General features: G+C 35.1%; 1 protein-coding gene across 2 annotated transcripts in view; it reads left to right on the top strand.

Annotated features, from left to right (window-relative positions):
* Nucleotides 1-25,912, top strand: part of CAMKMT (calmodulin-lysine N-methyltransferase) — a 374,335-nt gene that overhangs the window by 2,221 nt on the left and 346,202 nt on the right. For both annotated transcript variants that reach the window (XM_045077742.1, XM_004752981.3), the window contains exons 2-3: nt 5,176-5,348; nt 15,553-15,617. In XM_045077742.1, the coding sequence (XP_044933677.1) occupies nt 5,176-5,348; nt 15,553-15,617 (238 nt within the window). The remainder of the gene's footprint in view (nt 1-5,175; nt 5,349-15,552; nt 15,618-25,912) is intronic.

Genomic DNA, 25,912 nt, shown 5'->3' with positions numbered 1-25,912 from the left:
ACATTTTAAGCTCTTGCTAATATCCTGTTGGTCAAAGTTAAGTTACTTGGCCAAGCTTAAAATCAAAGGGCAGAGATATATACTCTTTCCTTGAAGGGGGCAAGAAAGGAAGTGAATATTTTTCCATAATCTAATCTACCATGTATATTAAACATTTGCAGGTACTCAGTAAATATGTCTCATACAAACAGACCATCCACATCTTGTATGCATCCAGAACTGGAAAACTCAGGAATCTAAACAGGGATAGGGATATGCAGCTCTCTCTCTCATGAGACATTATCATGACATCTACTTGTGTCTGCTTGTTTTCTTCTTCACAGTTCTGTCATTCCCTTACACCATAGGGCTTCAAAGCTATCTAATGGGTCCTTCACTTTAACTGTTCAATATTATTTTTGGTTTTGTAATTAACCTTCTTTTATTTTTATTTTTTAAGGTTTTATTTATTTATTTATTTTTTTGACAGAGAGAGGCACAGTGAGAGAGGATACACAAACGGGGAGTGGGAGAGGGAGAACAGGCTTCCTGCAGAGCAGGGAGCCCAATATGGGGCTCGATCCCAGGACCCTGGGATCATGACCTGAGCCAAAGGCAGAGGCTTAACCCACTGAGCCACCCAGAAGCCCCTGTGATTAACCTTTTTTTAGAAAAAACAAAAACAAAAACAAAACCCATTGACCTAGTTCATCATTTGATACCAGGTCACATGATAAATTGCTGACTTTTGAGCCTAGTGCTCACTTTAATCAGATGAAGACTATGGATCAATATTGATAGAGGCTTTGGATAGTAGTCTCTTTTCCTCTTTATTTTTTCTCATTACCTGATAGCAAAGATGGCTTTTGGCAACTACAGGCTTTCATCATTCACTCAATTAGTGATCCAGAAGAAATGGCCCTTTTCCCCAACACCCAGATGATGTCCATTAATGACTCTACTAGGCCAAGCTTGGACCAGTTGTTGGATCCAGGAGAATGAGGCACTTTGGCTACCTGGGACATTAGCCCACCCTGTGGCAGAGAAGTAACAATCCCATCATTATCTCAGAGAGTGAGACAGGGGCAGTTCACAAGAGGATAGGATGTAGGGCAGGTGAAAAACTAGCAATGACCATTACACACTATTCACAAATACCTACAGCATAAATACTTACCTAGAGGTCTAATACTTGACTTAATCTGATTGAGGGACTATTTCACAGTATGATACAAATTAAAACATGATGCCATATATTTGAAACTATCAGTGCTGAAAGAGACAGTGTGATTCTTTGCTTTTTCCTAGCTCTTTGATGTTCATCAAATTAACATCCCCTTTCATATAACTAGTATCTAGTCCATAGGCTTATTTGAAGATTTAGTGAAGAGTGTGGTAAGACATGCATTAATTCTTACTTGGACATTTGGTGTAATTCACTGATGAGCAGTCTGGGCCTGGAGTTTTCCTTGGTAAGATTTTTATCTATGTATTATATTTTTATTTTTAAAATTAGTTTTAGAGGTAGCATTTAGCAATTCATTAGTTGCATATAACACCCAGTGCTCATTACATCAAGTGCTCTCCTTAATGCCCATCATCCAATTATCCCTCCCCCCACCACCCACCTATGCATTGTATTTTTAAAATAATTTAGCACTATTTGGACTTTTTGTCTCTTCTTGTGTCAGTTTTGGTACTTGTAGTCTTTTAGGAACTTGTTCATTTCATCTAAATTTTCATAGTTTTTGTAATATTCCTTTGCTATTTTTTAATGCCTGCTGGATCTATAGTAATCTCCCTATGTCATGTTCATATTTATATTTTCTCTCTTTTTTCTTATTAGTGTTATCAAGGATTTGTCAGTTTTACTAATCTCTTCAAAGAACTAACTTCTGGTGTTTTAATCCTTCTAGCTATATTTTTGTTTTCTACTTTATTAATTTCTATTTTTTAGGGAACTTAATTTGCTTCTTTTTGTAATTTTTGCAGCGGATGCTTAGTTTACTGATATTTAGCCTTTTCACAAGTTTTCCTTTAAGCACGAATTTATCTGTATTTCATATGTCTTGAAATGTATTTTTATTATTCAGTTCAAAATACTTTCAGATTTCTATTGTGTTTTCTTTTTTTTGGTTCCTAAGTTATTTAGAAGTATATTGCTTTATTTCCAAATATATTTGGTGGTTTTTTCTTAAAGACTTTATTTATTTATTTGGCAGAGAGAGAGAGATCACAAGTAGGCAGAGAGGCAGGCAGAGAGAGAGGGGGAAGCAGGCTCCCTGCTGAGCAGAGCCTGATGTGGGGCTCAATCCCAGGACCCTGAGATCATGATCTGAGCCAAAGGCAGAGGCTTAACTCACTGAGCCACCCAGGTGCCCCTATATTTGGTGTTTTAGGGAACTTTTTAGTATTTTTAATTTAATTATGAATATTAGGATGTTCTGTATCTTCAAAAAAAACTTTCTATTATGGGAAATGTCAAACATATACAAAACTAGAGATAATAGTATAATAATCACTCATATATCTGTAAACTTTAACAATTTTTAACTCCTGACCAACTTTATTTGATCTCTGTTCTCTCATCACACCCTCCCATCTCAGATTATTTTGAAATGAATATCAGATATATTGTTTTTTTCCTACAGATATTTCAGTATATACCTGTACAAGATGAAATTTAAAAAATAATTAAAGGGACACCTGAGTAGCTCAGTCAGTTAAGTGTCTTGGATTCAGCTCAGGTCATGATCCCAGGGTCCTGGGATTGAGCCCTCATTGGGCTCCCTGCTCAGGGAGCCCACTTCTCCTTCACCCTCTGCCTGGCGCTCCCCCTGCTTGTCCTTCTTTCCTCCCTCTGTCAAATAAATAAAATCTCTAAAAAAAGAAAATAAAAAAATAAATCCTCTTCTGACTGAGCCAACCAGGTGCCCTGTTTCATAAGTCTTTTTAATCTAAATGTTACCTCTGCATATGTCTTTTTTTTTTTTTTTTCAAGATTTTACTTATTTATTTGCCAGAGAGAGAGTGAGAGAGAAAGAGCACACAAGAGCACAAGCAGGGGGAGCAGTAGGCAGAGGGAGAATCAGGCTCCCTGATGAGCAAGGATCCTAGTTCAGGCAGGACTCCACCCCAGGACCCTGGGATCATGACCTGAGCCCAAGGCAGATGCTTAATTGACTAAGCCACCCAGGTGTCCCTCTCTGCATATGTCTCTTTCACCTCTTGCCATTTTTTTATTGAAGAAACTGAGTTTGTTGTCTCTCAGAGTTTCCCATAATTTGATTTTTGCTTATTGTACTTGAAGATGATGTTAATGTGTTTCTTCATGCCTGATTTCCTATTTTCTGTAAGTTCCTATTTCCTACATATAGAGGCTTGACCAGATTCAGATTTATTGTTTTTGACTTGCTTTGGTTTGGTTGGTCAAGATGATGGTAGAGTATGTTTTCACCATCAATCATCAATTGATCAATTTCATTAATTACAGTGGTGTCTGGTTATTGCTCTTCTTGATGATGATTGTCTAGGTTCATGAATTCATGAGGAGGTTGAAAATGGTTGAAAATATTCTAATTGTGTCATTCCTTCTGCATTTATTTCTTGGAATACTGCTATAAACACAGATTTCTCCTTACCATCTATTTGGATATTCTTGGTTACAGTTCATATAGGAAAGACAGAAAAATACTTGATTCTTTCTCTTTGTTTACTACTAGTTTTCCAAGTAATAGGTTGGTTCTCTAGCATCCTTTGAAGATCATCAATGGGGTATTTTTTAAAAAAATGGACTTATATGTTTCAGTTCTGTTACATTTATTACCTTTGTTAATGCTTATACCGTCCCATCTTTGGCCAATGGACTCTATTCAAATTGGCTATGGAGTTCTTTGCATAGAACTCTTAATTCTTTATGGCTTTCTTGTGTGCAGGATGTCCTATACATGTACAATTCATGCCATTTCTCCAAGAGGTCTTACTTTGTTTTAATAGAAAATGATATTTAGAGATAGCAATATGGGTATTGTGTCCATTGCTACTAGTTTGATTGTTGTTTCTAGAATTTTTAAGTGGTAGGAGGTAGGAAATATATATCTTTTTAAAAATGTTTTAATAAAATAACCATTAGTTTCTATTATACTTATTCAAATTCAGAGCTACAGAGTTTTTGCTTTAACATCATTAATCTTACAACTATATTTGTTTCTCCCATAGTTAAAAATCCAGTTTTCAATGACCCCCAACAAAATTATTCATTTGGTTTATCTTAAAACAGATACACATACAAGCACGCATCAGACAGGCTCAGAACAATATACCTTTCCCTGCCTAGGTAGTAAGCTTTGAAATTCAACTTTTATCCCCTAAGTCCACAGACTGTAAAAGGTGCTGCTTGTCTTCTTAGCTTTTTTTATTGGAACTGGATCAATGTCCCCACAAGGAAATGATTGTAAAAGCCAAGTTCACCTCTCTAGATTTATTTCCTTTTTAAATTATTACACTGGTAAATCTTCAGTAGTTCTCAGCTTTGTTTTTTGTTCTTTACTACCTTTATTTAAAAAAAATTTTTTTTAAAGATATTATTTATTTATTTGACAGAGAGAGATCACAAGTAGGCAGAGAGGCAGGCAGAGGGTGGGGGTGGGGGAAGCAGGCCCCCTGCTGAGTGGAGAGCTGGATGCAGGGCTCCATCCCAGGACCCTGAGATCATGACCTGAGCCCAAGGCAGGGGCTTAACCCACTGAGCCACCCAGGCACCCCTCTCTGCTACCTTTAAATAATGCTTTAAGATATCCTGTCCAGGGGTGCCTGGGTGGCTCAATTGATTAAGCATCTGACTCTTGGTTTCAGCTCAGGTCATAATTTCAGGATCTGGGATTGAGCCCCACATCAGGTTCCTCACTCAGCATGGAGTCTGCTTTTCCCTTGGCCTCTGCTCCTCCCCTGCTTGCTTTCTCTCTCTCTCTCTCTCTCTCCCTCTCACTCTCTCCTTCTCTGTGGAATAAATAATAAAAAAAATCTTAAAAAAAAAAAGATATTCTGTCCATTTTCTCTAGTTGTCTCCAGTAAGAGGTTGGTCTACATTGTCTAATCTGCTGTCTTTTGGAAATGAAAGTCCCCTTATCACTTAAACTTGGAATGCCTAACCCGTGTTTATATGATATGAATACAATATTTGGTTTTATTTCAAAGGTTCTGAAGCAAAAGCACCTGGATGTTTGCCTGCGGCATGTATCTGTAAGAAGATTTGAATCATTTAATCTGTTTTCAGTAACAGAAGCCCAAAAAAAGGCAACTGAAGAGGAAGTTGGTGCTTGGGTCCAATACACAAGTGTTTTCTATCCTGAGTACAGTATTTCCTTAAGGTAAACATCTTTGACAATTTTTTAAAAAGTATCTTTCTCTTGTAGAAGAAAAGCAGTCTAATAAGGATCTCATTATTCATTCTGTTGTGTTTGCAGGTAATCTTGATCAGAACTTGGGTTTTGCAGCATTGTGTTAGGAAATCCTGCTACTTTAACTGGGTTTTGTTGTATTCTCAGAACTAAAGAAAAAAAATTTCTCAGGAATGTAGCAGCATTTCAGGACAAAGTGGCTTGCAAATCAAAGGTTCTTTTTAACCATTCTCTCATAGCATTTGACAAAAAACCAAGTTCTTTTGAGGAGGCAAGGAAGACTGAAAATGAAAACAGAATTTTTTCAAACTACTCTTTAAGTAGAGTTATCTGAAAAACCAACCTTTGGTATTTTTCCCATTCATGTTTTGTCACTTTCAGAATAGAATCTAAAGAATAGGAGGAGAAAATTCAGCTGAAAACACTGATATTGTGAGAAGCATACACTGTTCTGGCTTTAAAAATCATTTAAAAAGAGACAGGAGAGTTGCAAACTGAAGTAAGAAGATACAATTTTTACTGAATTAATTTTCTCTCACAGTTATAGTCTAGCATATTGCAATATTACCGTAGGTGTTTGATTTTATAAAATCTTCCTTTTTTGACAAGATTTCACATCTTGAAAGGGAGGGAGGAGCACATTTACAGTAACTGTAAGAAGAGCAAAAAACATTTTAAGTGGAATGTGACTGAATAAGGTTTAGGTGAGGCAAGGAATGATTTTAAGAAAAAAAGTTTTCACAAAGGATGTCTATTTATAGTATATGTTTCTTGAACTATTTCAGTTTAAAATATGTAAGCTTTAAAAGACATCATAATAGCTTAAAATTTGGGATCTGGATAAAAATTGACTAGGGTAGGCAGGGAAGAACAATTAGGATCTGGCTTCATAATTATTGAAAACTCCAAAAAGAAGATAAAAACCTAGGGATTTGTGAGCTTGCCTGTATATTCATTTTGAGATTCTGATCTGAATACCTCAACTGCCTCACGTTCTCATGGAGATGATTAGTTTAGTTCTTGGTTAGGAAGGGAGGAAAAACGCATTACGTGCTTGTTAGATGCCCTATACAGAGCAAGGTGTTTTCGTGTATGCTAATTCAGTAATCTTTACAGTAACTCTGCAAAGTAGTAATGAAGATGATTAAACAATTGGAAGATAGTGTCTATAAGGAAATTAAAGAGAAGGAAGAACCAAGTGACCCAGTAGCAGTCTTCAGGTGTAAAGTTCTAAAACTTACCCTCTACCTTCACAGGTGACAAGATGCAGTAAGTGTAAAATGTGCCAATAATAATTTCCTGACATCTTTGAGGTCCTGGTAAGGGTTAGCTGGAGAGAATGTGACATCTTCTATTCTTTAACGTTTCCAAACCAGGGCACAGTTCTGTTGCAGATGACACCTATGTAGCAGGATCCCAGGCTCCAATGTAAGCTGAAATTCCTTTCCAATGGCATGGTTCTTTGTGATATAGCTGTTTTTCAAATAAATAAATGCCAGTCTGTCGTTGAACCCTCATTTATGGAGAGAAGACAGGTGACCAAGTTAAAACATTGGCTGCGATGGCTACCAAGATTTAGCCTTTTTTTTCTAACTAGTTTGTTTCTTTCCACATTAATAGTGCAAAAATAACAATAGCTTACATGCATTCTAGAGCTGAACACAATCTTAGAATAATTTTGAACAGATCATAACCACATTAATAAAGGCTGACCATTGAGGGACTACTATATGACAAGCACTGTTGTGAGCGATTTACATGTATTAGTTTATTTAATCTACACAACAGTTTATGAGGTAAATACTGTTATACTCATTTCACAATGATCATAGTGAAACCAGAGAGGTTAAATGACTTGATCGAGGTCATACAGCCAATGAGTGTGCTTCTATTCAAACCCCAGTGGTCTGGTTCCACAGCCTATACTTTTTAAAAACTTTTATTTTGAAGTAATTACAGATGTTCAGGAAGTTGCAGAAATAGTATGAGTTCTCATACCCTTCACCTAGCTATCTCTATTGGTAACATTTTATATAATGACAGTCACTGTCTGTACTTTCAACTTCTGCACATACTGTCTCTGCAGAGGCAATCATGTATCCACTTATTCATTTTACAGATGAAGGGATTGAGGCCTAGATAAACTAATATCCTCATTGATTATTCTGGGCATTCTATTTCTTACTCCATAATTCTTACTGTATAGGAAATCACTGAAATTACTACAATTGCTTAGGTAGAGGAGGATATCTGCCAGGAATAGTTCATTCCATTCCATTGCCAATTTTGTTCACCTTGATTTCTTTTACCACTTCCTCTTGTTTTCTGTTATCTGCCCAACATGGATCTCGATTCTTGTTCCTTTAATATCTCATATCAACTCTTCTCTCAGCCTGCCTCCATGACATTTCTTTAGCTACCTTTATCTTCTTCAGCATTGTTTGAATTGTGAGCATTCTGAAGTTTAAAAAAATTATTTGCAGCAGCTAAAGGTAGTGATTTAGAAGGTAGTTTTGGAATGGGGTACCATTATTTTCATCTACATTTTTGAAACTTTCTTAAATCAGCACTAAGGAATGATTGAAAAAAAGGTGGTGAATAGTTTTAAATAAATTTAAATCAATAAATATTTAATGGCACTGTCTATATAGGTTAATAAAAAGAAAAGTAAGACATATTATCCTCAAGGAATTTTTTTATTTTTTGTTTTTTCTAAAGATTTATATATTTATTTGACAGGGAGAGAGAGCACAAGTAGGCAGAGTGGCAGGCAGAGGGGGAGGGGGAAGCAGGCTCTCCACTTAGCAGGGAGCCTGATGTGGGGCTCCATACCAGGACCCTGGGATCATGACCTGAGCTGAAGGCAGCCGCTTAACCAACTGAGCCACCCAGGTACCCCCTTAAGGGTTTTAAAAATGTGAAAAGTTAAATAATAAAAATATTAAATAATATTTATGCATCCATTCTCAGAGCTCTCATTAGGCAGTGCATAAGTAATTTCCAAAGGAGTAGGAGACTTCATACAAATTAGGAGTTTAGAGGTAAGACTGATTTTCTGAAGTCCTTGAGGGGCAGGAATTTAAACTGGATCTGGAAGTAGTTGGAACTTCTGAGGGAAAGTGAGAAGTCATTTCAGGTGAAGGCAAAGGCACTAGAAAATATCCAGAGAGGGAAGGTGCAGAGGAGTGTCTCTGAAGAACCATCACGTTCTCTAGGGGAACCGTGGTCAATATGTGTTGTATGACGACAGCTCTGCTTCTGGATTTTCGTTAATGGCAGAGCATTTGGGATGTTTTGATCCTCACAGAGTATAAATATAAACCCCGTTTTCACTTTCTCAGTTCTTATCATCTGATGTCACCTGCTCCAATTCAATAGGGATGGTGCGTGTAGTGATTAATACTTATCCGTGCTGGGCCGCCTGGGTGGCTCAGTGGGTTAAAAAGCCTGCCTTTGGCTCAGGTCATGATCCCAGGGTCCTGGGATGGAGCCCCACATCCGGCTCTCTGCTCAGCAGGGAGCTTGCTTCCTCTCTGCCTGCCTCTCTGCCTACTTGTGATCTCTGTCAAATAAATAAATAAATAAGTAAATCTTAAGGAAAAAAATACTTATCGGTGCTTGTGGTTTTGTCCTTAAAATTTCCCTGTATATTAATTTCTGTCTCTTTAAAGTTTTATTAGTTTGAAATAAGTATCCTAATAGGGTAAATAACTAGATATTTGTGCATTCAAAGTAGTTGATTTTGTACATATTATTGAAAGGTATATAAGCAGTGGCCTAAATTAAAACTTGGACCATTATTTTTTGTCAGCCTTGTACAATGATACATAAAAGGAAGGAATAGCAAAGAGAAATAGGCGAGTGGGAATAGAGAAATAAAATGAAGGAATGGAGAATTTCCTTTAGTGACTTTTCACCAGAGGCAAAAGTCTGGACAAGGTAAAAGTTAGACAGCATCCTCAGGATGTGTTTTCTTTTCTGTGTATCTGAGGCTAGTTGACTCTTTGTTTCTAAGTAAAGTATTGAAAGTTAGGGAATTAAAATCCAAGGTATGACTTCTACTTTATTCCTTGGTAAAGTCTTTTTGTCTTTCTGGTACTTCTAGAACCTCATAGAAGAAGTTCCTATAATTAGATAGATGTTTGTATAGAGAACATCTAGGAGATGTTTATATTAAAAGCTATGCCCCCCCCATCCTACTGTCTTATAATCTGCAATTTGTTATAGTATTTTGTTATAAACAGAGTTTATTCTATCGATGCTAGAAATTGTTTCCCACTCTCCAGATTTCAACTCAATTTCAGTGCAGTAGGACTTCGCATATTTTGGAAGATTTAAATACTTACATTATAATTGAAATCAGATAAGTGCCCAAGTTATTAATTTATGAATGTGAATATGTCACAGTTGTAGAAAAAACTGAGAGGTCTGAACTCTCCTCCTTTCTTTCAATAAGACTACTGTTGCCATGGTAATTGCTGAATTAGAAGCCTAGAGCTTTTAACTTTTGGCTTGTCCTGGGAGCTTAGAATGGACAAGACACCAGGAATGACTTTGTCTTTGACTGTGGTTCATCTTTCTAGTACAACATATGCTCTGTGGTGTGGTCATGTATTGCTTCTTTATGGAAAGGTAAACATAAAAGCTTCATTCCACTGAATTGAGTATGTACTCTGAGTGCTCATGGATGAGAACTAGTGATGGGAATCGTATGCTTATGAAATTAGACATTTGGCAGATTATCATAACATATGTGGTATATCATAGGTGCCCATTTAAAGTTTGGCAAGGCTGGCATCTAAGACAAATATGAATACTGAATTTATTTTTAAAAGGATAGTTTTGGGGTGTCTGGGTGGCTTAGTCGGTTAAATGTTTGACTCTTGATCTCAGATCAGGTCTTGATCTTCAGGGTAATCTCAGGTAAATCTCATGACTCAAGCTCTGCATGGAGCCTACTTTAAAAAAGAAAAAGTAGAGTTTTATGTTAGTAGTGATATTAATAACAGAGGTGAGTGTAAAAACAGTTTTTGTTCCCTTGCATTTTATTTTATAATTTAGAGGGAACTTTATAGAACATTTCAAGTATGATCCAGTGTATGCAGAAAATTAAAAGACTAATCCATTGAGTCATGTTTTCATAGAACTTAAATCATAGGTAAGTGCTAATATAACTAAGGTTTTTAGCTTGTTTTAAACTCCAATCATGACTGGTTATGTCATTTGCTTACATATATATGTATGCATGTAACTGTCTTTATCTCTCCTATTAGCTTCAGATGTACATCATAATGATTTGATATTTTTATACTTTATGAAATAATTCCCCTGATAAATCTAGTCACTATCTATCACCATACAGAGTTATTACATTGTTAACTATATTCCCTATGCAGTACATTACATCCCCATGATTTATTTATATTTTATAACTGGAAGTTTGTTCTTTCTCTTAAAGATTTTGTTTATTTATTTATTGAGAGCATGTGAGGGGGGGAGGGACAGAGGGAGAAAGAGAGAATCTGAAGCAGACTCCATGTTAAGCTCAAAACCTGATGCAGGGCTCTTGATCTCATGATCCTGAGATCATGACTGAATCTAAATCAAGAGTCAGATGCTTAACGGACAGGGCCCTCATAACTGAGAATGTTATGCCCTTCACCTCTCCTCCATAAGCAAGAGTTTGTTCCTACCTCCATGAGTCTGTTTTTGTTTTGTTTTTTCAGTTTTCATTTGCAGTCCCCTGATGACTAATGATGTCCATCCTTTCATGGGCTTTCACTTATATGGGAAATCATATGGTATTTGTCTTTGTCTGACTTACTTCACTCTTTAGCCATTTATTTTTGAAAGACCTCTGAAGCACGTTGCATCTAGAACTGAGTTTTTCACGCCTCTTTCTTCTAAAAACCTCTCTTTCTTCTTCTTCTGAAACCTTTGAGGGCCCGTTTTACTCTCTGGCTTTTCCTTTCTTTCTTTTTTTGGGGGGGCAGTTTTCCTTTTAATCAAGATAAAATTCAGATAACATAAAATTCACCAATGTAATTAACCATTTTAAACTGAAATTCAATTTTTAAAAAAATATATTTTTATTTATTTATTTGTCAGAAAGAGAGAGAGAGCACAAGCAGAGGGAGTGGCAGGCAGAGCAGGCAGAGGGAGAAGCAGGATCCCCACTGAGCAAGGAGTCCCATGCGGGACTCGATCCTGGGACCCTGGGATCATGACCTGAGCTGAAGGCAGCTGCTTAATCAACTGAGCAACTGAGGCGTCCCGAATTCAGTGGTTTTTAGTATATTCATAATGTTGTACAGTCATCATTACTGTCTAATTCCAGAGATTTTTATCACCCTATAAAGGAACCCCATTCTCATTCATAGTGATTATCTATCCTTCTCCCACCTCCCAAACCTTGGCAACCACTAATCTACTTTCTGTCTGTATGGATTCGCCTATTTTGAACATTCCATATAAATAGATAATATATGGACTTTTATGTCTGGCTTCTTTCAGTTAGAGTAATGTTTTTGATTCATCTGGGTTATAGCATATATTGTTATTTCATTCCTTTTTTTATGGCTGAATAATATTTTGTTATATGGATAATACCACATTTTGTTTATCCATTTATCAGTTGATGGACATTTGGGTTGTTTCAACTTCTTGGCTATTATGAATAATGCTACTTTGAACATTCATATGTTAAGTTTTTGTGACTATAAAACTTTTTAATTCTCTTAGGTATGTACCTAAGGGTGAAATTCCTGGGTCATGTGGTGAATCTTTATTTAACATTTTGAAGAATGGCCAAATTGTTTTCCACAATGGTTGCACCATTTTGCATTCCTACCAGGAGTATATGAGGGTTTCAATTTTTCTCCATGCTTACCAGCACTTATTATTTTAACTTTATTATTATTTTTTATTTTAGCCATTCTAGTGAGTATGAAGTGATATCTCACTGTGGTTTTGATTTGCAGTTCTGTGATGATTAATGAAACTTTCATGTGCTCATTGGCTATTTGTGTATCATCTTTGGACAAATATCTGTTCAAATGCCTTGCCCATTTTTAATTGGGTCATCTTTTTGTTGCTGAATCATGAGAACTCTTTATCTATTCTGGACACTAGACCCAGTGATTTGCACATATTTTCTCCCATGCTGTGGGTTGTCTTTTCACTTTAATCATAGTGTCCTTTCATGGACAAAATTTTTTAATTTTAGTGACATTTAGCTTTGTGTGTGTGTGTGTGTGTGTGTGTGTGTGTGCTTTTGATATCATATTTAACTCTCACTTATTTTTAACCTCTAGTTCCAACCTCTTGATGTCTTTAGACTTCAGACTTTTTTCCTTTATTAGCTTTTTCCCCCCTCTTCACATAATTATCTCCCACAGTGACTTGCTCATTAGTCTTCCTTACTTTATCATCCTTTCTTGGGGAAAACTCAAAAGTCCTCAGTTCTAGGCTAGCTTAAAGTGCTTGTGAAAAAAAAAAAAACAGGTTGACTTTGAGAAGAAACTGGCTATTAGTAATTTTTTCCCCAGCTTTATTGAGATATAATGTTGTGTAAATTTTAGGTGTATTATGTGTTGATTTGATACACTTACATATTACCAAAGGATTATTACCATAACATTAGCTAATACCACTATCATGTCACATAGTTACCATTTCTTTTTTGTGGTGAGAACATTTATGATGCTATTGTTATTAAGGGCTTGGGAAATAAGTTAGAGCTTTAGAGTTTAGGAGAAAGGTAGAGAGAACTTTTTATTCCTTGCTATGTTGGCAAAAAATTGTCACTGTTATATAACATTAGTTGCCAGTATAATGCTAAGATTGAAGTTTCAGGGTCCTTTCCTTGTAAATACTTTTCCATCTAACCACATTGTCCAGGCAGAACCTAGGAAGACTGTTGAAAATTTAGGGGTAGCAAGATCTTACAGATTTGACACAATAAAGTAGATGACTCAGTGAACAAAACAATAGTCCTTGAGTTTAGGACAAATGAAAGGAACTTGAAATAATCAAACTGGATCCTTACCACATTGTGTGCATGAGTTTTCCAATAGTTAGCATTAATTCTTATGCTATTGAAGACAATGATTGCTGATGTTCTTTCATGAGATGCCTTCTTTTAGGAATTCTAGACTTCATAGAGAAATAATTTTCATTTTTTGTAAGCTATTTAGAGGTATAGGGTTAGTTTTATACTTTCTCTACTTCCTACCCCATTTAGAAATGTCATAGGCTCACTCTCTTTTTTGGCTTCAAGAGATGATGTTTTCAAGAATAGACAAGTTCTGTTTCAGTGGTAACTCTTGAGAAATCCACTTTTTATTTTTAATAATGCTTTTTAAATTTCAAATATGCATTTCACTTTAATTATCCCAGTTTCTGTTTTTTAGAAATATTTAACATTTTTCATAATATATATTTAATTTCAAATGTTTATTTTACCCTGAATTGAGAAAGTTTCAGGAATTTATCATAAGGCAGTAATGAGAAATGGGTTCAATGATATTTCTGCAAGGATGCTCAGTATAAATAGTACAAAATTGGACACAAACGAAAATCCAACATAAGACATTGGTTAAGTAAGTTATAGTACAGTCATTCATTCATTTGCTTGGCAGCCATTAAATTAATATTGCAGGAGGATATGGTGATGTGGGAAACTGTTTATAATATCAAAACACAAATTGCAAGACTGTGGACATTGTGCTCTCAGTTATTATGAGCATGGAATAAATTTGGAGGCTATGCATGATAGGAATAGGAGTATTGTTTTTTCTCTTAAAGGAGCTGTATATTGCTTTTATATTTATGAAAAAGATTTTTGAGGAGCGCCTGGGTGGCTAAGTGGCTTAAGCCTCTGCCTTCAGCTCAGGTCATGATCTCAGGGTCCTGGAATCGAGCCCTGTATCAGGCTCTCTGCTCATCAGGGAGCCTGCCTCCCCATCTCTCTCTCTCTGCCTGCCTCTCTGCCTACTTGTGATCTCTCTCCCTGTCAAATAAATAAATAAAACCTTTTAAAAAAAAAGATTTTTGAGTTCTGTGCCACGTTGCTGATCATTTTAATAGCTCCATCTTGCATTTTAGATACTAAATACTTCATCCTTTCTTCACACCTTGCATTTTAGATACTAAATACTTCATCCTTTCTTCACACTTGTTCCTCACATGTATACTGTAGTTTTCTATGATAGGTTACATAACCTCATCTCTATGCAGAATCTTGTATTATTGATAACACATTGTTAACTTTGTTTTCTTAGATTAGGATACCGATGAGCCCAATGCTAATTTGGCCAGTAATGATTGCACATTAACTTCTAACAATCTCACTTAGTCACTGTATCGAAGAACTAGGTCTGTGTGATGCTAACTGAGCCACCCAGGTGCCTCTGATTTATTTATTTGTTTTTTTAAAATCACCGCTGGAAAAGTATCTCAAACCCTATGACCTACTGACATTTGGGCCCATTTGTATCTGAAGAATAACATTATTAAATTATTAAAATATCAGTATTTTATTAAAATTATCAGTAATTATTAAAATATTAAAATATCAGTATTAAAATATCAGTACTAAAATATCAGTAGTCAAATTAGATATTTCAGGAGCTGTCAAGTGAATAGAGATCAGAATTAAAGAGAGTGGAATTAAGGTTAGTTGAAAACGATACAAAACACTTTGCCCCCTGACATTTAGAACTTTCTAATTGTGGATTGTGCAGACTTGAAGGTTGGTTAGTTCTTTGAAAATTCTGAATTTGTTGGTCTGGTACAGAGGAAATCTATTTATTTTTGAGTTTGGTTCTGGAGGTTGATTAATTTTTCTTTTGAGATTCTCAAAGGTAAGGTTTTGTTTTGTTGTCTTTAATAATCTACCTCACTTTTATATAGCTAAAACAATAAAAATTATTTACTAATACTTTAAAACATATATTAATCATCAAGAGTATCATCATATTGAAAATCTGAGAAATGTATTATATTATTTCTTTTCCTTCTCCCTCTAGTGGGCAGAAAATATTTTGAAAGTACAACAGGAAAAGGTTTATTGGTCTTGGGTGGGTATATCACAATACACAGTTTCACCTTTCTGAAAATGTAATAATTGTTAATATTTCAGAATAATTTAAGAAAATGCTTTATTCTTTCCTAGGCATAATAATGGATCTTTGAATGTTGAAGATGTTCTTACCAGCTTTGACAATACAGGAAATGTTTGTAAGTTATATGTTCCCTTTGTGGAAATACTTTTATTGTTCTAAAAAGTGAATTTATACTTAGTATATATTTTAATTATATATATAGTATATGTTTTAATATATTATTAGTATATATTTATTATAGTGATGTGTGTGCATAAGTGTGTGCGTGTGTGTGTAATATAAACTCATGGTTTTTAGATGTGAGATAAGTGTCATATAAGATGCACCTACAAAGTAGGAGAAGGCTGGGACGCCTGGGTGGCCCAGTGGGTTAAGCTGCTGCCTTGGCTCAGGTCATGATCCCAGGGTCCCAGGGTCCTGGGATCAGGTCCTGCATCATGGTCCTTGCTCAGCAGGGAGCCTGCTTCTCTCTCTGTCTCTGCCTGCTTGTGTGCTCTCTCTCTCTTTCTCTCTCTCTCTCTGACAAATAAATAAAATCTATTTAAAAAAAAAAGTGGGAGAAGGCTATTTTTATACTTTGCAGCTGTGTGTGTGTGAGTGTGTGTGTGGGTGCATGTGTGTGTGTGACAGAATGTAGGTCAGAAGGAACGCTGGACTCTCTAGTACTACCCTTTTGTTTCTTGTTTCCATTTTGACCTTCTCAGTTAATTCAACAGATGGGCTGTCTCTTTCTTCTTTGCTGTTTTGGGTACTTTCTTTTCCATTTCCTGCTTCTCTTTTTCACTATGGAATAAAACCAGAACATTTGTTTTCCTTACTGTTAATACAGTGCCAGAAGGTTTTTGTTTTATGGCATATTATATTATAGAACACGTTGTCTTTTCATCTAAGCTTCTGATTGTAGTGATAGATTTCTCCATTGAGAGAATCATTTAGATAATTATCATGTTATATGATGAAAGAAATCAGCCAAGAATATCTTTATATCCCTGTGTTAAACAATATACGATGATCAGACCTGTGTATTTCTCCATGTGTGTTGCATAAGATATTTTTCTTAAGAGAGTGAATTATCGGGGCGCCTGGGTGGCTCAGTGGGTTAAAGCCTCTGCCTTCGGCTCAGGTCATGATCCCAGGGTCCTGGGATCTAGCCTTGCATCGGGCTCTCTGCTCAGCAGGGAGCCTGCTTCCTCCTCTCTCTCTGCCTGCTTCTCTGTGATCTCCATCTGTCAAATAAATAAATAAAATCTTTAAAAAAAAAAAAAAAGAGAGGGGCGCCTGGGTGGCTCAGTGGGTTGAGCCGCTGCCTTCAGCTCAGGTCATGATCTCCGGGTCCTGGGATCGAGTCCCGCATCGGGCTCTCTGCTCAGCGGGGAGCCTGCTTCCTTCTCTCTCTCTCTGCCTGCCTCTCAGTGTACTTGTGATTTCTCTCTGTCAAATAAATAAATAAAATCTTTAAAAAAAAAAAAAGAGAGTGAATTATCATTGTAGTATGGTCTTTTTATTTTTATTCTATTTTTAATATGACCTTTTTAAATGTAAAAATTATAGTCATACTTTTTTCCTCAAAGTAATTTCATAGCTGTAACTATTCTCTGAACTAAAATAAATAACATACTTTGCTAACAGTACTACTTTATCAGATGCCCTCTAATTTTAGATCTGCTTAGAATAATATTCAGCAGTACTCAGGCAGTAATTTTGTTTTTATGCCCATTTATGACCAGCTTTTGATAGTATATAAAAATAATTATATATTTTGTCACTGAAGAATCTATAAGTATCCCCAAATTGCCCAAAAATATTTAAATAATATGGGTTTCTTTTTCATAGATAGTGAGAAGTGTGCCTTTTAGTTTCCACATGTTGGCACTTGCTGAATTCTTTTCCACTTAGGCATATCTCATTTTATTGGGGATTAGGGCTAATGGTGATTGAGGAGACATTCTCCTTTAGTTCTAGGGTAAGGTGAAATAACATTAAGTCAGGCTTATGCATGTATAATTTAGGAATATGATCCTAGAATGTTAAATGTGGAATTTTTGATTCAGTGATGTAAAAATCAAGCATTGTTCCCAGTGGTTCAGTATGAATAGGGCCACTAGCTGGCAGCATTATGTATAATAAAAACACATTCCTAAAGGTCTATGCTATTGTTTTATACATGAGTAACTATCTATCTTGTTCTTCTCTGACATTTTTTCTCATTAAATTGTTCCACACTTCCCTCATCCACTCCCGTTGTTGCATTGACAAATGGAGAAATTGCATGCAAAAGTATTTTTTCACTGATGTTGTTTTGTTTGATGTAAAAATTTGAGTCTTTAGAATGAGACCCATTTATATTTGAATCTTGGCTCTGACATTCATCTTGACTCTTTTATATTAAGTCAGTTTATGTCAATTTATATTGTCTCTTAGAATTGGATAAAATATATAGCAAGTTTATAACGTATACTATATTCCTCATTATTGACAGTAAATGGAAGCTATTTATTATTACTGGTGATGAGTACCTCTAAAATGTTCTTCCATCTTTTTCTAATAGTGATGATAATATTATTAAGGGTTGTTCTCGTGTTTTAAAATAAGTTATTTTGATTGAACTAACAAAGCAGGAAAAAATAGATCAGATTACCAAAATAGTAATTTATTAAAATGTCTTCTCACAAATGTTACTTCAAAAAGCTGAGTATATTGCCAAGTGAAAGAAGTAGTGACAAAAATAAGACATTAAAACATGTTGTTTGGTGTAATTTTACATTATTGCTATTTTAAAGGAAAAATCTATACTGATATTTCACTTAATGATAAATTGGCAAAATCCTGTTACATAGCATAAATGTTGATTATAACTTTTATATAATCTTTGCCAAGGCTTAAAAGTAATCAGTGACTGAAAAAGTGATTTATTGCTTGACCCCTCAAATGTTTGATTTTACACTAATAGTGATATTAGGTTGAGTCTGTGACTAGAAATCCCAGCAGAGGGCACTACAATCATAATTCTGTCTCACAGCCCAATATAATTGGAATAAATAACTTGAAAAATAACGATAAGTTTTCATCATGTAAACATATGAAGATGTGTGCTTAAAATTTTCCATTTGATTTATTTCTCATATATTTAATACATCAGCAATTCATTAATACAAAAAGTAGATTTTCCTGAGTTATTTTTGAGTTAATTTTGTTGTCTTTTGTTTTAAATATCAGTTTAACTTTTATACTTCTGGACTTTAAATAAGGAATACTTTTGGTCTTCTTAATCTTGATAGCAAGAGTTCTATATAAGAATATCTATTCCTAAATCACCACATGGTAGTACACTGATGGTACACTGAAAGATATTTAAATGAGGAAAAAGTTTCTAATACTATGAGAGAACCAATGGATGGAATTGTTCATTTGTTTTAATAGTCCCCAGGTTAATTAAACGTCCTGATAATAGGAAAAAAATAACAGAAATACTATATAGTTATAAAAACCTGATATGTGTGTATGTACAAAACACACACATGTACACATACACACAAAATATATTTATGGCTTAATAGAACCAGTCATCTCAATTTTAAGCTAGTTGTTAAAACCAAGTAATGATTTTATGCATTGTAAAATTTTAAAGATAAGAGGTTCAGTCTTACTTCCTGAATTTGTTTTCTAACCAAAAAGATATGGAAAAACCTTTAATTTTCAGTAATAAGTGAAGCTTCTAGGTAGTTTCTTATTTCCTGATATATTAGAAAAGAAATATTTTTAATACTTACCCCTTTTATTTAGAAGCATTTTGTATTTTTAAATGTATGACCTGTAAAGCGTTCTGTATTTTTGAGCTTTTCTTTCAGAGTGTGAATTCCTTCGAATGTTGTAGGAAGAAATTAAAAATGAATCTCATACAATCATTCTGGCATAATGATTCACTGCTCCATAGAATATATTTGCTATTATGGAAAACACATTATTTTGAAAGCCAGGCTCTCTTTTTGCTTACCTCTCTTTAGGAGTAGGTATTCATATTTCATTCTTTGGGTTGTGCTACTTTAGAATGTACTTCCTTTTCAAGTATCAAAGCTGCTCTCTGAGAGGTTATGTCTGCTATTGATTCATCATGCCTGGAGAGAGATGCCATCCTGCTAGGGAGAATTATAGGTTGGCATCCTTCAACTCAAGGAAGTGCTGGCTGCTTCGGTGTTTCACGTAACAGGTCACTCAAATACTCTGATTAGCAAGGGAGTACTCTGCAAGTACCAGGGCAGATCACTTGTTTTTGTTTTCCCTGTGAGCACAGTCTCCTTTCCAGCAAGTCCCTGACCTCTAATCAAAGAAGCCCCAATATGGTCTCTTCCAAACCCACTTTCTCCTTCTCCAAAGTCATCTCTTTCCTCTACTGAAATGAATGTTTTAAAAATATGATTCTCTCCAAGGCTTAGTTGATTAAAATTTGGTTGTTATAGTATATAATATAACTGTTTGGTATTTGTAAAATCCCATTGGTGCTTGGGATTATAACAGCTCCATTTGGACTCTTTTTAGCTCATCATCCATCCTTTGACAGCTTGAGCAGATGATGTGGTACTTTTTATACAATTTATAGTACATGGTATATGCAATATAATATGTATTAGCCTTTAAAGGATAGGGAGTCAGTAATAAGGTATCATTGTAGTAACCTAGTATGAATCAGGATCCCTGGCTAACATTAAACAGCTTAAATTTGGGGAATGTATTGGTAAGACCCCTTCTGCCATTCTTTGAAAAAAGTTTTTTTTTCTCCTGGCTGGGCTAAATGACATGGTGGTTGGTATCTCATAGTCTCCTGGAGAAATATGTGGACCCTCTGCCTTATACACTCTCACATGTGACAATGGTAATTCTTTTCCCACCAGTGAATCCCAGGACCTACCTGGACTTTTAATGCACACAGCTACAGTCTCCTGCTTCTAGATCCTTCCTAGTGTCTGATAGTGGGATCTGTTTTGTGATATATCCAAAATGGATCTCTTTTGGTTTAGTAATAATTATTACATAAGGATCTTATGTATTTTAACTGCATTTGGGAAACCAAGAGACGGTAACCGTCTCTTAGGAAATACAGTCCAGATTTTTAGTTTTTATTTCATTGTTTTTGTGTTACATAGTTAAGCTGTAATATTGGTGGAATATCAAAAGCTTCAGGTATATCAGCTTAGATTTAGAAAGATTTTCCTCATTCAAGTTAAAGTGTGTATGTACATGCACATGTGTATGTATGTGTGTAGGTGTGTAATACATATATGTGTATCCATGTGTATGTAGATATACATGTGTATATATAGAATATCTACTTGGTAAGGTACTTTGATTAAAAATGAGAAATTTAGGCTTTTATAGATAATTGCTCTATTTTTAACTTAGTGGTTCATGGAAGGATCATGGAATATGAAGTTTAGGTTTTAGTTCTGCCATTTACTAGGTCTAGGCCAGTCTTTGAACAAATTTTAACTCCTTATTACAGTTGAATAAGAAACAATAACTTATAGTACAGTGAACAAAATATTAGGTAATGTCTAAATTATATGTGCCTGTCTAAATTATGTGTGTATTGGTATTAATATCATTTGTCTCATTTATTATTCTTGAGCCTTTTCAATATATTTGATACTGGAAAATAACACAATATAGGAAATATTTTTAGTGTGTGCCGTCCTTAATATTTTTACATTATTTGGTTATGTGAAAACATGGTGCAAAACTGCTTAACTAAAAGAGTGAGTGTCAGTAGCAGAAATACACACATAAAGCAGTGTTTTAGAATTGAGAGTTCAGAAAGACATAAAGATATGTGATTTATCATATGATGAAGATGGAATTTCAGTAAGAGAGGAAAGGATGGATTCTTCAACAAATGGTGTTTAGGGCCATTGGTTAGAAATTTAGAAAAAATATGGGGCGCCTGGGTGGCTCAGTCATTAAGTATCTGCCTTTGGCTTGGGTCATGATCCCAGAGTCCTGGGATCAAGCCCGGCAATCGAGCTTCCGGTTCGGCAGGAAGCCTGCTTCTTCCTCTCTCCTCCCCCTGCTTATGTTCCCTTTCTTGCTGTGTCTCTCTATCAAATAAATAAAATCTTCAAAAAAAAAAAAAAAAAGAAATTTAGGAAAAAAACCAAAGCTGAATCTTGCCTTTGTGTTATGTACCAACATAAATTTAAGTTGGATTAAATATTTAAGTAAAAATCCTCACTCATAGATATTTCAGAGGAATAATTTTATAATATTAAAATAAGGTCCAAGTGCGACCCAACCCTATGAATTTAAAGGTTAATATATTGACTGAATAAAGACTTAAAAAGCATCAAAAAAATTAAAAGACAAATGGCAAACTGATTATTATTTGTGATGTATATACAGACAAAGATGTATTTTCTTTATTGAATAAAGAGCTCTAATAAAGCAATAGAAAAACCACACTGCAAATCTATAAGAAAAAAACAAAACATAGCCAAAAATTAGGACAAATTATTTCACAAAAGAAACACCAGTGTTCCACAAACACATCAAATGATTATTTTACTAGTAATGAAGTAATTAAATGCAATTAAAACAGTGAGATATCATTTTAGTTCATGAAAAAGGCAAAGATGAGAGAAGATAGGCAATAATCAGTGAATATAGGGAAGTGGGTCTTTTCAATTACTGTTGGTTGGAGGGTAAATGACTTCACTTTTAGAGGTGATATTGTTCATAAATATTTTTTCATAAATTTTCATAAACATTTTTCATAAATTTAAGTACCCATATCATTTTGACTAATAATTAATTTCCTAAAAACTAATGAAGCCATTAAAGAAAGATGGAATGTAAATGAATTCATTATAGCACAAAGAACATCTGGAAAAAAACATCAATCTGTAATTTTAGATGACTAGTTGATCATGGATAGTCTATGGAAATGTAGCATATAACTGTTCATGATCTCTAAATCATACTAGGTTAAAAAATCACTTTAAGGAATATGATCTTATTTCTGTAAAATACATAGATACCCATTAAGTATGTGTGTACATAGGTACATGGATAGAACTATATCTTAATGTTCATCATGTTATGTTGGGACATTGGGATTATGGATGATTATTAGTTTCTCCTTTATACTTTCTAGTATCATTTGATTTTTTTTCATTTGATTTTTTTATGGCACATATTCATTTTATAACTGGAATAAGCAATGTTCTTTTCATTTTGAAAAAAAAGTAGATACCCCTCAACTTCCAAATTGAGTATTAATTTTTTTGAGTGAAAGCTGTGATAAAATCTCAAATAGCTAAGGACAGCTCTGTGGGGAAAAAAAAGGGAGCAATTCATTTTACCAGTGAAAAAAATTTAAAATATTTTGTTCAAAATAGCATGTTTCTCCAAGGAGATCAGACCATGTTAGATGTCAATGTATTAGTCTTCCAATACTCTTTTGAGATAAGAAATCGGAGATCAAATCATTCTAGCCCCATATTAGGTTGGAGGAGTACAAAGAGGCTCAAAACCTCAGTCAGTGGCAGAATATTGGGCTTGGGCATAGATAATTTGTAAGTTACATTAAAAAATAAATCTTAAGTTTCAGTGCATTATACAGTTTTTACACATGTGTGATGGTCAGTGGCCCTGAGATTGTCGTGGGCCTGTGTCAGTGGGGAGCTGGTGGTATGCATCACTGGCACTGTCTTTGGCACTTTGCCCTTCTTCTTCTTTTCTTTCTTTTTTTAAAGATTTTATTTATTTGAGAGAGAGAGGGCACAAGTTGGGGTGGGTACAAAGGGAGAGGGAGAAGCAGACTCCCCATTGAGCAGGGATCCCAATGTGGAACTCGATCCCAGGACCCTGGGATCATGACCTGAGCTGTAGGTGGAAGCCTACCTGACTGAGCCACCCAGGTGCCCAACACTTGGACCTTTTTGAGAATCACAAGGTATATGTGGTTTGTAGTCTTTATGAGAGACTTCTGAAGAAGGTTAGAAAAGATTTCTGGAGGGTAGGCTAGGTTTCTATGTGGTAGTTTTCCTAGCCATATATCTCCAGCTACCTGAATTCCTAGCTCCGTTGTTTTGTCAGGGCAGTTTTCTCTTTTGACACAATACTGGGTAAGCAGAGCCCCAAGTCCTAAATAGAGTCGTACTCATTTGTTATTACTATTTACCAGGGAAGGAGTTTTTAGAAGACCTCTTATTTTAGTTCACTCTTAAAATTTTTACTTGATTGAAAATTGGGCCTGAATAGACTTTTTTCCAAAGAAGACATACAGATGGCCAAAGGCACATGAAAAGATGCTCTATATCACTAATCATCAGGGAAATACAAATCAAAACTACTAGATAATACCTTGTGATTGTCAAAATAGCTACAGTCAAAAAGGCAAGAAAATAACAAGTGTTGACAAGAATGTGGAGATAAAGGAATCCTTGTGCTTTGGTGGGAACATAAACTGGTGTAGCCACTGTGCGAAACAGCATGGAAGTTCCTAAAAAATTTAAAATAGAAATACCGTATGATCCAATAATTCTTCTACTCAGTATTTATCCAAAGAAAATGAAAATGCTAATTTGAAAAGCTATATGCACCCGTGTTTACTGTGGCATTATTTATAGTAGCCAAGATATGGAAGCAACCTGTGTCCACTGATACACAAATTTATAGGGGAGATGTGATAAATCTACACAATGGAATATTATGCAGCCATAAAAAAGATGCCAATTGTGACAGCATGGATGGAGCTGGAGGGTATTATACTAAGTGAAATAAGTCAGCCTTAGACAACATATGATTTCACTCACATGAATCTTAAAAAACAAAACAAATCAATGAACAAACAAAAAATGGAATCAGACCTGTGAATCGAAGAACAGATTTGTGGTTGTCAGAGGGAAGGAGATGGCAAATGGGCAAATGGGGTAAAGGGGAATCAGAAATACAGGCTTCCAGTTATAGGGAAAGTATTCATTGATATTGTAATAACGTTGTATGGTGACAGATGGGAGCTGCACATATAGTTAGCATAGCATAACATAGAAACATGTTGAATCACTGTTGTACACCTGAAGCTAATAAAACATTGTGTGTCAGCTATACTCAAAATTTTTCGTTTGAAATAAATAATCAAAGAGTGGGGATGATTCTCTTTGATAATAGGAGGTACTGCTATCATGAAAAAAGAGTGAAATAAACCCTATAATCCGTTCTAGATTCATCACATATATTATGCTTACTCACTGCAGTAACACTGGAATGTAGTTCTTATCTTTGCTGTAAACCTGCTAGTTTTTTTCTCTTTTAAGTAGTTGAAGGAATGTTCCTCATTTAGGTGCCTCCAAGTTTTAGCAGAAGAGATATATGCCAAACAAATCTTTTTCCTTCCTTCACTGAGCAAATACTTTTTTTTCCATTTTCTTTTAAAGAGCTACCATTTTTTTGCCCCCCTCATAGGATTTATCAGGAACTTCGTGAATATTATTCCCATTTAGTCTTCTTAGCTTTGCAAGGGATGAGGAAACCGATACTCAAAGATAATTTGCTTAAAAAGTAATATTTAGTAGGTTTTTACACTTGTATAAGCTATTCTATAGTTCTTAAAGGTAGCATTTCCCCAAAGTGGCAAGAAATGAATTTTAAAAGTTCACTGTGGGAATTGGAACTAAAAGTGGTAACTTGGAGTGCTAGAAAATAACTTTGGCAAATGGAAAAGAATTCTGTCCAGTGGATTGTGTCTCAGAGGAGACTGATTAAAGGTCACTGGAAATGGGCTCTGTAGGGTGCCTGAGAGGTAGTTGACAATCTAATGGAGTGGGGATTTGGGGAGTGAAGATGGGGCAAAAGAATGCATTTTCTTTTAATAGTCTGAAACCTAATGTGGGTTTTGTTTTATATCAGGGTTTTCTTTTCTTTTCTTTTTGGGAAATGTTGCTTTTTTTTGCACAATAATACAGTAGTACCAGTGATTTTTGTTTTTACATAGCCCCTTCTCTGAGGTACTCAAATTTCTCAAGCTTAAGGCTATAGTGATATTTAAGAATTGCTTAACATAAACATAAGTCACATAAAAAGCTTGGCTGAAAGGATTTTCTTGTAGTAAAATTGTTTGGCTTGTGGCCAGCCTTTCCAAAGGGAATTATGGATATGGGGCACTTGTATGGCCTGTGTGTGTTATGCTACTCCCTGAATGCTTGATGTGGACAAAATAGTGGATGATTGAATAAATTTAGTGTTTATGCATACGTGTGTCATCTTTTTCACTTTAGCACTCTATTTTGTATTATATAGTATTCTTTGTTAATCTTTTTCCTCCCAAAAGAGAATTTACCCCTCCCCCTCAGATTCCAGGGATAGTGTCTTATACCTCTATAATATTCATAAAATCATATCCTCTCTGGTTCAGTCTTATAG

Source organism: Mustela putorius, unplaced genomic scaffold (assembly GCF_011764305.1).
Source record: "Mustela putorius furo isolate JIRA1106 unplaced genomic scaffold, ASM1176430v1.1 tig00000224_pilon_pilon_pilon, whole genome shotgun sequence".
In the NCBI taxonomy this organism is placed as follows: domain Eukaryota; kingdom Metazoa; phylum Chordata; class Mammalia; order Carnivora; family Mustelidae; genus Mustela; species Mustela putorius.
Note: the sequence above shows the minus strand (reverse complement) of the source record. Positions and strands in the feature narration are given on the sequence as shown.